The sequence below is a fragment of the Somniosus microcephalus genome, chromosome 14 (genome assembly GCF_052327205.1).
Source record: "Somniosus microcephalus isolate GS21.2 chromosome 14, FLI_Smic_1.0, whole genome shotgun sequence".
In the NCBI taxonomy this organism is placed as follows: Eukaryota; Metazoa; Chordata; class Chondrichthyes; order Squaliformes; family Somniosidae; genus Somniosus; species Somniosus microcephalus.
In genome coordinates, this window is record NC_141000.1 from 64350133 (window position 1) to 64363662 (window position 13530).

The 13530-nt window shown below is 41.9% G+C and overlaps 1 protein-coding gene across 4 annotated transcripts in view; it reads left to right on the top strand.

Annotated features, from left to right (window-relative positions):
- zbtb20 (zinc finger and BTB domain containing 20) overlaps positions 1–13530 on the top strand; it is a 374550-nt gene that overhangs the window by 325836 nt on the left and 35184 nt on the right. For 3 of the 4 annotated variants that reach the window (XM_086006585.1, XM_086006587.1, XM_086006586.1), the window contains 2 exons: positions 1283–1453; positions 12091–12214. In XM_086006585.1, the coding sequence (XP_085862711.1) occupies positions 12148–12214 (67 nt within the window). In that variant the 5' untranslated portion in view covers positions 1283–1453; positions 12091–12147. The remainder of the gene's footprint in view (positions 1–1282; positions 1454–12090; positions 12215–13530) is intronic. The other variant, XM_086006588.1, reaches the window with a different exon arrangement.

Below are 13530 nucleotides of genomic sequence, written 5' to 3' on the forward strand. Positions count from 1 at the left end.
AAATTGCAGACGTTCAACAGGATTCTGTGGCAATCAGATCTTGGATCTACTTCTGTGGTGTTGATTGGTGTTCAATTAATCTGTTATATTAAAAAAATTACTGGATCTAAATTTCACTCTTGCATCCAGTTTTATAAATGTGAACAAAAACTTAAGTATACATTCACAAAACTACAGATTCCATTGGGATGGAGAACCAGGTAAAAATTATAGTTTAATAGGGAATTTAGTTACTGTATTAAGTTGTTCCAGACTTAGTTAAAAGCATATAGTGAAATCCCCACATTCTGTCTTTATACCCATGCCTTTTTTGTTTCAAAATAACTAAATATGGAGCCTCTGGGGGCACACTATAAAGGACATGGGAAAACAAAGTGGGATAGGATGAAATTTCTTATGATTTTCCCTGTCCGAATTTCCTCTTGGTAATATATATGGATGAGAAAATCTAGTGAATAGTAATCCTTTTTTGGTCCCTTCAAAGGCAGAGACTTATGCTAGGGTACAGTTTCAGAGAATACCTAAATGTGAGAGCAGTCACAGTCAAATTTAACCTGTCCCACCAGTTGCTAGATAACATAGGTGAAGAAGTGGACCATTAGGCACGCTACAGCCTTCTGGACTCAACATTCAGTTCAACAATTTCACATCATAACTTCTGCCCCCCACTTTTTTGGATGACAGCTGTTGATGATTCTGTAATTCCCATTTGCACCTCCTCTTGACCCATCTTTTGTTTCTTAACTTGTCCCATTACCATCTCCTTTTGCCTTGCACTATCATCCCTTTTGTCACTTAATCTCTCCTGCCTTCCACCTGATCACAGACCTTCCCTTTGTTCTTTTGTCCCCTCACCCCTTTCCCTGCCTCTGTACTTGCTTAAAACTTGCTATACATCTCTAACAGCATTTTCTGTTTTTATTTCAGATTTCCAGCATCCGCAGTATTTTGCTTTTATACTAAAATTAGGGTGGCTGGGTTGAGTTTTCCCCCATTTTTGATGTGCAGTGAGGCATGATTTAGAATTGGCTTGATGCCTTAGTGGGAAATATGTTGCCTGCTGATACTGAAAGAAAATTATAATCAATGAAATTGTTTAGGAGATAGTGATGCATACCATTTGACATACCGTGGTAGCAATAATGAATAGTTTATGCACAGCAACACAAATGCACATTATTTATTGATCAATTTTGTTTGTATTTGCTGAAGTTGAGGAAATTGAATTCCTGATTCAAAAGTCTAAGATTTGTCCTCAGTTTCCATTTATTTTTTCTTTTAGCAAAGGAAAAGATCAACTGAGTAATGAAGGAATTGGAGTAACTGCAGTCCTGAAGAATGAGAATCGCACAAACAGACACTGCTCCAGGACTAGTCTTCCCTGACAGAAGCCTGTAGTCCTCCAGGTGAAAGTTCAGAGAGACGGCTATTTTGCCCACCTTCTCTTCTGACTGTACGTATATTCAAATAATTGTATATTTTGTCATCAATTTAATTAAAAAATAAATAAGTACATCTAGTTGCATTTAAGAATGGGAAGTACATATAGTCGCTCAAAGTACAAGTGAATCGCAAGTTACATTAAGGCTTATAAGATGTCAGTCAAGCTTGCACTGATCAAGTCAAGGTAATTAACAAAATAATGGTTTGAGAAGCACACCAAAGTATTTCCATGTTGGCTAACATGATATTACATAGTATTTACAGCGCAGAAACTGGCCATTCGGCCCAATAGTCCATGCCAGTGTTTATGCTCCACACGGGCCTCCTCCCACCCTTCTTCATCTAACCCTATTAACATATCCTTCTATTCCTTTCTCTCTCATGTGTTTATCTAGCTTCCCCTTAAATGCATCTATGCTATTTGCCTCAACCACTCCCTGTGGTAGCGAGTTCCACATTCTAACCACTGTCTGGGTAAAGAAGTTTCTCCTGAATTCCCTATTGGATTTATTTGTGACTATCTTATAGTTATGGCCCCTAGTTCTGTTCTCCCCGGATGTGGAAACACCTCTATTTCTACCCTATCGAACCTTTTCATCATCTTAAAGAACACTATCAGGTCACCCCTCAGCCTTCTCTTTTCTAGAGAAAAGAGCCACAGCCTGTTTAGCCTTTCCAGATAAGTATATCCTCTCAGTTCTGGTATAATCCTTGTAAATCATTTTGCACCTTCTCCAGTGGTATGGAGACCAGAACTGTTCACAGTACTCCAAGTGTGGTCTAACCAAGGTTCTATACAAGTTAAACATAACTTCTCTGCTTTTCAAATCTATCCCTCTAGAAATCAATCCCCACGTTTGTTTACATGTATTCAAAGACTCATTTAAATTAGGACTATAGTATGTTTCTGTTTTAATAAGGAAAGCACCACTTCTACTGAGCAAATGCCTACTTGCTGAGGAGTGCAGACAGGGTGCAAGGCAATTTTTTCAGCATCCTTCAGGGCCACCAAGCATTGTTCTCTTTACTTCCGGTTATAAGAGTGGATGTTATCTCGAACTGAATTCTGCTCCCCATATCCCAGTTTGAAGGTGGAATTTAAAATTGTTAGTGACAGGAGGAATGCTGCAAAAATAATGCACCGTTGTATCTTTGTTTAAGAAAGAACTTCACAATACACGAAGTAGCGCATTTGTACTCGCACTACCCTTTAAAGGCAACATACAAGGAAAGTATAGTGCAAGGAGTACTGAAAAATTTAAAACTTCCCAATGTGCTATTTTTTTCCCCATTGTAAGAAGGTTGTTGATGCTCTGACTATTCAAGTAATTGTTAAAGGGACATTAGAGTGAAAGGAGTGATTGGCAATATATTTTTGTTCAGAGAAATAAAAATCAAAACAGATATGTATGGCGTTCACTACAATATCACATCCAACTGACTCAAGAATGGACTTTGATGTGGATTCCTTCATAAGTCATTTAATTTATAAATTAAATATTTTCCAAACATTTTTCATGAATATCCTGCCCTTTTAATAAATCACTAGGAAACAGAGCATGTACTTGCATTTTTATAACATCTTAATATATCTTTCAGAACAGCCCAAAGCATGTCATGTACAATTAATTCCTTCAAATTGCAGTCACTGTTGCTACATAGATGCCACTTTGATGATATCAAATAGTCAATGAGTCATAATTTCTTTCAACTGAACATCACAAAGACCAAAGCAATTATTTCAGACCCTGTCTTAAACTTCCATTTCCTTGCCACTGACTCTATTACCCTCCATGGCCACTTTCTCAGGCTGAAGTTAACCATGAGAACTGGAGTAGACTATTCATCCCCTCAAGCCTCTTCAGCCATTCAATCAGATCATGGTTGATCTGCACCTCAACTCCATTTGCCTTTGATCCAGATCCCTTTACAAAACTTTGGCATATTGTTCAAACCAAAGATGAGCTTCGTGCCCCATGTACTATCCATGATCAAGAACACTTCTTCTACATTCATAACATCACCCACTTCCACTCTGCCTGTTCCACACTGCTGCTGAAACCCATATCCATGCTTTTATCAGCTCTAAACTCCATTTCTCCAATGTCCCACTTGCCAGTCTCCCACCCTCCACCCTCTCTACACTCCCCAACTTGTTCAAAACTCAGCTGCCGGTATTCTGTACTACAACAAGCCTTCCTTGATTCCCTGTTCTCCAACATATTGAATTTAAAATCTTTATCCTCGTCTTCAGATTCCTCCATGGCCTTGCCCTGTCCAATCATTGTAAACTCCTCCAGCTTTATGACCAAACTTTCAGTCACCTCTCCTAACTCTTGCAGCATACCTCATTGTCCATACTTTTATCTATTTTCCCATCTCTATTAAGTGCCTTGGACCATTTTCTATGCTAAAGACACTATATATATCCACGTTATTATTGGTTAGGAGAATACCCTGCTTGTCGTCAAGAGGTGCTGTGGGATCTGCAACATCCACCTGAACAGGCAGGTGGGGTCTTGGTTTTAAAATCTTATTCAAGAAAGGCACCTCTAGCAACACAACACTCCCTCTGTACTGCATTGAAGTGTTAGCCGAGATTATATTCTCAAATTCTGGAGTTGGACTTGAACCCAGAATTTTCTGACTTGAGATGCAAGCGTTCTACTAACTGAACCAAGCTGTAGCTGTTCCTCTACAGACACCACTTAACTTATTCAAACTTATAGAACTGGGATCTTGATTGTTCCGCTAAATTTACAGTTCGTTCACTTTTTTGTGAATTTTGTTCTCCCAGTGTCTGTATTGAGCACTCCCTGATCAGATATAGCGAGGTTAAGTACAGAGTAGGGCTTTCTTTGCTCAACCATGTGCCTTCGCCGAGCCTCAGAATAGTGCTCGTGTAGGAATTGGAAAAATGTTACATTGGTTATTGTACCAGTGCAGCATTTTTCTGTTTCCCACACCTGTTATCCCGTGGTCTCTCTGAAGGCACTTTTACACTTAATGGTTGTTTTGTTCTTGGTTAGAGCAAGGCCCATGCACTGTTCTCCCCCCTTTACATTGGATAATGGGTTCCACTCTATGTTCAGAACAAAATGTGGTAAAGTTTGTTTGCTGTATGACTCTTCTCCAAGGGTTAATGCTTCAGTTTGACTCAATGTCAGCACTTGCACCTCTAAATCAGAAGGTTGTGGGCTTATGCACCACTACAGAATTTAAGCATATAATCTAGGCTGATGATTCAATGCACTACTGAGGATATGCTTCATTGTCAGATGATATCTTTTGGTTGAGACATTAAGCTATGCCATATCTCTCTGATCAGATGGAAATAAGAGTTTATGGCACTTTTTGAAAAAGAGCAAGGGTCTCCCTGTGTTCCGGCCAACATTACTCTCTTAGCGAACACTACAAAAACAGATTAACTGGTGATTCACATCATTGCTGTTCGTGAAGAACCATGCATCTGCAGTACCTGTACTCCTGCAACCGATGTTCCCTCTTTTTTTTGTGCATGTTCCCTTTAAATTTGCTGCCTGGTAACTCTTCCAGCAGCAGGAGCTGGTGAGCAGCCTATGTGGGGCCTCGCGATTGGTGAGTGGCTGCGTACCTTAGGGAGAACATTGCCTGCAACATAAATTTACCTCAAGTCATCGAATAATACCAAATTAGTAGTACTTTTGTGCTATGGGCCAATGCCCACTAGGAACTAGAATGTCCCTTTAATAAGTTAATTGTTGTGCAACAGTCACACACGTAACTCTTTGAAAACATTTAAGGTTGTAGTCCTGGGATCTTTGATTATTCTCTTAGAATCATAGAATGGTTACAGCTCAGAAGGAGGCCATTCGGCCCGTCGAGCCTGTGCCGGCTCTCTGCAAGAGCACTTCAGCTAGTCCCACTTACCCGCCCTTTCCCCGTAGCCCTAAAAATGTTTTTCCTTCAGGTACTTATCCAATTCCCTTTTGAAAGCCGTGATTGAGTCTGCTTCCACCACCCTTTCAGGCAGTGCATTCCAGATCATATCCACTCACTGCGTAAATAAGCTTTTCCTCATGTTGCCTTTGGTTCTTCTGCCAATCACCTTAAATCTGTGTCCTCTGGTTCTCGACCCTTCCGCCAAATGGAACAGCTTCTCTCTATCTACTCTGTCTAGACCCATCATGATTTTGAACACCTCTATCAAATCTCCTCTCAACCTTCTCTGCTCTAAGGAGAACAACCCCAGCTTCTTCAGTCTGTCCACGTAACTGAAGTCCCTCGTTCCTGGAACCATTCTTGTAAATCTTTTCTGCACCCTCTCTAAGGCCTTCACATCCTTCCTAAAGTGCGGTGCCCAGAATTGGACACAATACTCCAGTTGAGGCCAAACCAGTATTTTATAAAGGTTCATCATAACTTCCTTGCTTTTGTACTCTATGCCTCTATTTATGAAGCCCAGGATCCCGTATGCTTTTTAACCGCTTTTTGAACCTGCCCTGCCACCTTCAACGATTTGTGCACATATACCCCCAGGTCTCTCTGTTCATGCACCCTCTTTAGAATTGTACCCTTTAGTTTATATTGCTTCTCTTCATTCTTCCTACCAAAATGTGTCACTTTGCACTTTTCTGTATTAAATTTCATCTGCCACGTGTCCATCCATTCCACCAACCTGCCTATGTCCTCGTGAAGTCTATCACTATCCTCCTCGTTGTTCACTATACTTCCAAGTTTTGTGTCATCTGCAAATTTTGAAATTGTGCCCTGTACACCCAAGTCCAATTCATTAATATACATCAAGAAAAGCAGTGGTCCTAGTACCGACCCCTGGGGAACACCACTGTATACCTTCCTCCAGTCCAAAAAACAACCATTCACCACTACTCTGTTTCCTGTCACTTAGTCAATTTCATAACCATGCTGTCACTGTCCCTTTTATTCCATGGGCTTCAACTTCTCAGCCATGCTCTCTGCCTCTATGTGTAGGTCTCCTTTTTGGTCACTAATTGGCCCCACCCCTCCTCTTACTACCCATTTAATATTTATATGCCTGTGGATTCCCTTTTATGTTAGCTGCCAGTCTATTCTCATACTTTCCCTTTGCCCCTCTTATTTCCTTTTTCACTTCCCCTCTGAACTTTTTATATTCAGCCTGGTTCTTTCTTGTATTCTCAGCCTGACATCTGTCATACGCCCTGACGTAATAAAACTCACTACACACTTGGTTTGAGCATAAAGCAAGGCTTTAATCAACTTGTTTCAGAACATGGAGGTCGAGTTGTACTTCACTAGTTCCTTGTCTTACAAAATGTCCCTGGAAAGCTGGGGCCGACGCCCGAGTGTTTATATTCCTTGGACGGCGCCACCAGCTGGCTGTCCAGTGTTATTTCACGAGTAGTTTCTTGATGAATGGAGATTTATAACATTCTTCCTGCCTAAAAGATTTGGAAGTCCGACGACTTCCTCTTAGCGGATCAGGCGGACCACGAATAGCCGCAGTCTTTTAGATTTTTGTTTATGGCTAGAAGGCACATCTCCCCGGACCGTGTCTTGGTCCCTGGGCCGCTTGATCTGTACCGGTGGATCGACACTGCCTGTGTTGCCCTGATCGACTTGAGGGAGGCTGGGGTGATCGAGACTCCGGGTGCGGGTCCCCACAGGCGCAGAACTGGCTTCATCCTGTTGGATAGCCGGGGATTGACCGGCATCCTGGCCTCGGTTGGCCATCCCCCGGGGAGCGTTCGGCTCCCCGAGTGGATCCGGTGGGGCAGCTGGCAGATCTCTCGATGCCCCAGGTAGAGCGTCATCTTCGGGGGAGCGCAGAGTGTTGGCATCACCACCGTGGGTCCCTCTATCGGTTGGGTCCGTGGAACCAGCCGGACAGGGAGCCAGGTCCCGGAGCGAAACGGTGGACTCCCGGCCAACAGGGTACCGCACGTGCGCGAGTTCTACCTCGTCGACGAGCGGATCGGTTTTAGATGATCGGACGAATCTTCGGAGCAGCACGGGGCCGGGAGCTGCCAACCATGACGGTAGAGGCGTCCCATGTGTGGAGCGACGCTGGAAGCTGAAGAATCGCTCGTGAGGTGTGACATTGGTAGACGTAGAAAGCAGAGACCTGATGGAATGCAACACGTCAAGGAACATAGTTTCCCACTGCTGGTCTGATAGATTGCGTGACCTCAGCGTAAGATGAACAGCGGTCCAAATGACAGCGTTGTATCTCTCAACCTGTCCGTTACCGATTGGATGGTACGGTGTCGTTTTACTTGTGGCGATTCCCCGTTGGGAGAGATAACTTTTGAGTTCGCTTGACATGAAGGAGGGTCCCCGATCAGAGTGGATGAAATTGGCTGTACCGCAAAGGGAAAAGACTTGATCAAGGCATTTGATCACTGTGGAAGTAAGCATATTGGGACAGGGGAAAGCAAAGGGAAAGCATGAATATTTGTCCACCATAGTCAGAAAGTAGGTGTTTCGCGTTGAGGAAGGCAATGGCCCTTTAAAGTCAATGCTGAGTCGCTGCATAGTGTGTATGAGCGAGCCATCCGATGGACGGAAGAATTGCGGTTTTAATTCCGCACAAATTCTACAGGAGGAGCACGTTCTTTTCACATCTTCTGGAGAAAATGGGAGATTTTTAGATCGCACAAAGTGCAATATACGGGTAATGCCAGGATGGCATAAGTCAGTATGAAGATCTGCCAGAGTCGAAGTTGACATAGAAGAGCAGAATGCCCGCGTGAGGGTATCCGGGGCCACATTCTCTTTGCCGGGTCGATAATGTATGGTGTATCCAAAGGCGGCCAATTCCATCCTCCAGAGTTGTATTTTGTTATTCTTGATCTTAGTGCATTTCCGGTTCCAGCATAAAGGCCACGGAGCGCTGATCAGTTATAAGTGTGAAATGGTGACGAGTGAGAAAATGACTCCATTTACGTACCGCTTCGATGATGGCTGTAGCCTCCTTCTCGACAGGAGGATAATGGAGCTCGCTACCCTGCAAAGTTCTGGACAGAAATGCAACGGGTCAACCACCTTGATTCAAGGTAGCAGCGATCGCCACATCCGATGCATCGCACTCGACCACGAAAGGGAGATTTTCATCAATGGAACGAAGAGTGGCTTTTTCCAGTTGTCTCTTGAGGTTGAAAGCTGAAATAGCTGTTGCCTCTAATGGAAATGACTTTGCGTGAAGCAGGGGCTGGATCTTGTAGGAGAAGTGGGGTATCCATTTCGCATAATAGGCGAACATGCCGAGTGCCCGACGAAGAGAGACGAGGTTCGTAGGGGGAGGGAGCTCCTGAAGTGGACGAAGTCGCTCCGGATCCGGGTTGATGACACCGTTGCCCACCCAGTAGCCAAGGATGTTGACTGATGGTACTGATTTCACAGATTTGGACTCATTTAAAGTTAAGTTGCGACGACGGAGAACGTCAAAAAATTTCTGGAAGTTGGCATCGTGCTCCTGGTCATGACCAGCAATGGTGATATTATCCAGATATGGAAAAGTGTCCGTTAAGTTCTCCTGTTTGACTAGGCTATCCATTGCCCGTTGAAAGACGGCCACCCCATTGGTGACCTCAAATGGAAGGCGACAAAACTGGTAAAGCCGACCATTGGCCTCAAAGGCCATATACTTCTTGTCAGAGTCTTTTAACGGCACTTGATGATATGCGCGCTTTAAATCAAAAGTTGAAAATACCTTGTAGTTGGCAAGGTTATTGACCATGTCATCGATGCGTGGTAGTGGGTAGGCATCCAGGTCGGTATACTGGTTAATAGTTTGCGAGTAATCGATGCAAAGACGTTTCTTGTGTTGCTTCAGAGGATTTTTAACAACAACGACTTGAGCCCGCCAGGAAGATGAACATGGCTCAATGATGCCGTCAACTAGAAGGCGAGAGATTTCTGTCTCGATAAAGGATCAATCATCTTGGCTGAAACGTCGTGATTTAGTGACTATGGGCTTACATCGGGGGGAAAGATTGGCAAACAAGGAGGGCTCGTCGAGCGAAGCCACCGAAAGCGCACAAAACGGTACTTTGGAAATAGTAAGCTCTGGCTTTGACCCTCCAAACTCGAAAGTGTGTCTTTTGTGTTGTTTCTGGAAATCCTGTCGCAGGAGCACATCACTGCATAGGTTCTTGAGCACCCCGAGCTGGTTGGAGAAATAAGTGCGGCCATTGAGAATAAGGTCGACAAGACAAAAGCCGGAAGAATTGGTGGTCAGTGTTGTCGGAGCCATTGCAATTTCCCTGCCCGAGGGGTAAATACGCAGTTTTAACTTACTGACAGCCCGCTCACTAATGAAGCTGTCAGAGCTGCATGAGTCGATTATTGCACTCAAAATGTGTCCATTTACCGAAACCTTTGTGGCTGCATGGGACAGACTTTGGGGAAAAACAGCTGTGATGGGAGGAGGGGCAATTTTACCCTTGACAGCTGTAACCTTAGTAGTGGTTCTTGGGGGAGGAGCAGTTTTATAGATTGCAGCTGTAACCTTAGTAGTGGCTCTTGGGGAAGGAGCAGTTTTATAGATAGTAGCTGCAAAACTAACAGGAGCTCTCAACCGGTATACCTTAGAAAAGTGACCTTTCTTGCTGCAATGATTGCAGGTCGCGTTACGAGCAGGACAAAATTTCCTATAATAGAACGCACCTCCACAGAAGAAACACTTCCTTCCAGATTGCCAAGATGCCGCTAGGGCAGGGTCGTCATCAGTGTAGGTTTCTAGGGTAGGGTTGTCATCAGCCGGGTTGGAGTCGTCATCCGTGAGGGCTTCCGCCTGAGGCCTATCGAAAGAGTCACTAAAAGTGATAGCAGCAGCCCGTGCACGTGGTGAAAGATAGGTGTCTACCTCTACTGTACCCGAACTATCTCCTCTTTAGAGGCCGCCAATTGTTCGATTACAGTTTTGCCTGCCAATCTTTGATTCCAATTTACCCGGGCCAGATCCGTTCTCAACCCATTGAAATTGGCTCTCCTCCAAATAAGTACTTTTACTCTAGATTGCTCCTTGTCCTTTTCCATAGCTAACTAAACCTTATGATACAATGATCGCTGTTCCCTAAATGTTCCCCTACTGACACTTGCTCCACTTGACCAACCTCATTCCCCAGAACCAGATCCAGCAATGCCTCCTTCCTCGTTGGGCCAGAAATGTACTGATCAAGAAAGTTCTCCGGAACACACTACAGAAATTCTTCCCCCTCTCTGCCCTTAACACTATTACTAGCCCAGTCTATATTAGGGTAATTGAAGTCCCCCAAATTTCACTACTCTATAGTTCTTGCACCTCTCTGTAACTTCCCTGTAAATTTGCTCCTCCATATCCTTCCTACTAGTTGGTGGCCTATAGAATACACCTAGTAGTGTAATGGCACCTCTATTGTTTCTCAACTCTAACCAAATAGATTCTGTTCTTGTCCCCTCCAGGCCATCCTCTCTCTCTAGCACTGTAACATTCTCCTTAATCAATACTGCCACCCCACCGCCTTTCTTTCCTTCCCCATCTTTCCTGTACTCCTTATATCCAGGAATATTTAGTACCCAATCCTGCCCTTTTTTGAGCCAGGTCTCCGTTATCACCACAACATCATATTCCCATGTGTCTATTTGTGCCTGCAGCTCACCAACCTTATTTACCACGCTTCGTGCGTTTACACACACGCACTGTAAACCTATCTTAGACCCTCTTGTATTCTCTCTTAGTCTGACCCCACCTAATACCGTACTATTTCTTACTCTAGTGCTATCTGTTTCTCCCAATCCTTTTTGCACCTTGTTTCTCCTTTCTAATGTTATATCCTGGTGCCCAACCCCCTGCCAAATGTTATGAACTCTAATTAAGCTTAACGTAACTGTTTTTCATTTTTATAATCTTTTTATAATAAAAATTGACTCTTTTATTAAGTAAAAGTATTAAGTGATATGGATGAAAGGCAGGTAAATGGAGTTGAGGTACAGATCAGCCATGATCTAATTAAATAGTTGAACAGGCTTGAGGGACTGACTGGCTTACTCCTGTTTCTATGTTCTTGTATATGTTTCTTGGTTTAGTGAAATCATCTGTAATTTATCCCATTGGAATGAATGGGAAATCAAAGAATTCTAATGAGAACTTTCGATTTATAATTTGTGCTGCAGTTGTTTATTTTGGTCTTGAAAGAACAGTCCAGTAAATATTTCAAATTGTTTTTGCCAGTCAATATTATTTAATCAGAACTTATTAAATAAAAGTATTTTGTCAGATTAATTGAATTTTGGAACCCCAATTCCACAACTATGATTTGTTATGTATCATGTTATACCAGCAGTATCTTTCAAGGAACTGGCATTCATTTTTGCTCAGTCAACTGTTAATAAAAATATATTCCCTGTTTTACTTGGCATTAAGCCCTCCTCATCCTCAGTTTTTGGCCACCATTTTGAGAATCTCCATAGTGGCGGTGAAAAATAAAACTCCTGGGCTTCTTAGCCTAACATAGAATGTGTTCCGTTGTCAAGCTAGGATGAGGTTTTAGCTCTGTAACTTTGTATAAGACATTGTTTCAAAATATAAGTTATTTGGTAAAATCCGTTTTGGCTGCTGTACAGAATTGTACCATGCAAAGTAGATCTGTAGACTGTCTGAACTCCTATTTTTGTCTTTATATACAGTCAAACAGCTTAGCTCCATGAATCATTCCAGTAATATGTTCAATTGCATGAGACGAGATGGCCCATGAATTTCTTTCTTCACACAAGGAGATTTTCAAGATGGTGGCCACTTACATCTGCAGTGGTGAGATACGTCTGCCCTTGTAATATTTTTAATTATGGAAAGATTTTTTTAAATCTCATTAAATATGTACTGGAATGTTATTTTCCAGTAATCCGTTGTAGATTAAATTTCAGTAATCTTGCAATGATTGTATAATGTGTTAATATAATGGAGCACCATGGCTATTGACATCTGCCTTGATGCTTGTTCCCCAGGGGAGAGGGAAGGGAATGGAAGAAAGATTGATAAACGCTCTCCCAGAAATTTTAGCATATATTTTATACAATGTAACGGACAGGAGGGAATGGTTACAAATGATATAATTTAATTCCTAGATTTGGATGTCATAAATCACTTAAGCTTTGCTCTCTCATTTTGTCTTCTGAATTATTTGATTAGGCTGTAATCATTCCCACTTGTCCATCACGTTCATTTTTTCTCTCCCTCTCTCATATATATTGGTAGTTCTCCATTAAGTGTTCAGCTTGATCACAACCATGAACATACATTTACTCTGCAACATCGTGATATTTAATAAAACTCTGGAAAATTATCTGATAAGCCCTTTTTACATATACTTGAATAAAATCAAAATGTGAATTATTTCATGGATTATACATGTATAATTGTACAGGAGATTAGGTTGAAAGAATAATACCAGCCCTTTTTTTAAAAATTGGACTATTAAATTGTTGAAATCAATGTCAATTATATTGTCTCATGAGGATTACATGAAATTAATCTTATCTCTATAAACAATATCTTTATAGGTGTGGAATAGATGCTGAATATAGAATAACCTAGTGATCATCTGCAATTTTTGTTATTGAAGAACCTGGAATGGTATCACAACTGATTATCTTCTGCAATCATTAGTGTGCACCATGGTTCTAGAGCACATGGACAGTCAGCATCAGTGCTGACACTTATTGCTGGCACATAAGCTGACCAAAACAGACTAAAACTGAAATTGTATATATAATCACAAGATAATGCTATGCATCGTTAATCAATACTAGAAAATATAATATAATCTCTACATTCAAATAACCAATAATCTGCTCGACCTTGCCTCCTGCAGTTTGATAGCTGACCCTTTCAATTTGTACTGATGTTTTTTTATTCACTCCCACGTACATAGTTTCCATACAGTTTTAGTTTAAAATGTTTTTTTTTATTTCACTATCAGATAACAATAGACCAACAATGTTCTGCATTGATTTCAGAACTTGAATAACTTTAATGACAAAAAAAAATCTGTGTTTTTAATGTTTGTGTTTTGAGTGCAGCTGTGTCATTTTCTTTTTCACTGTTTGCATTTATGGTATTTGGATTTT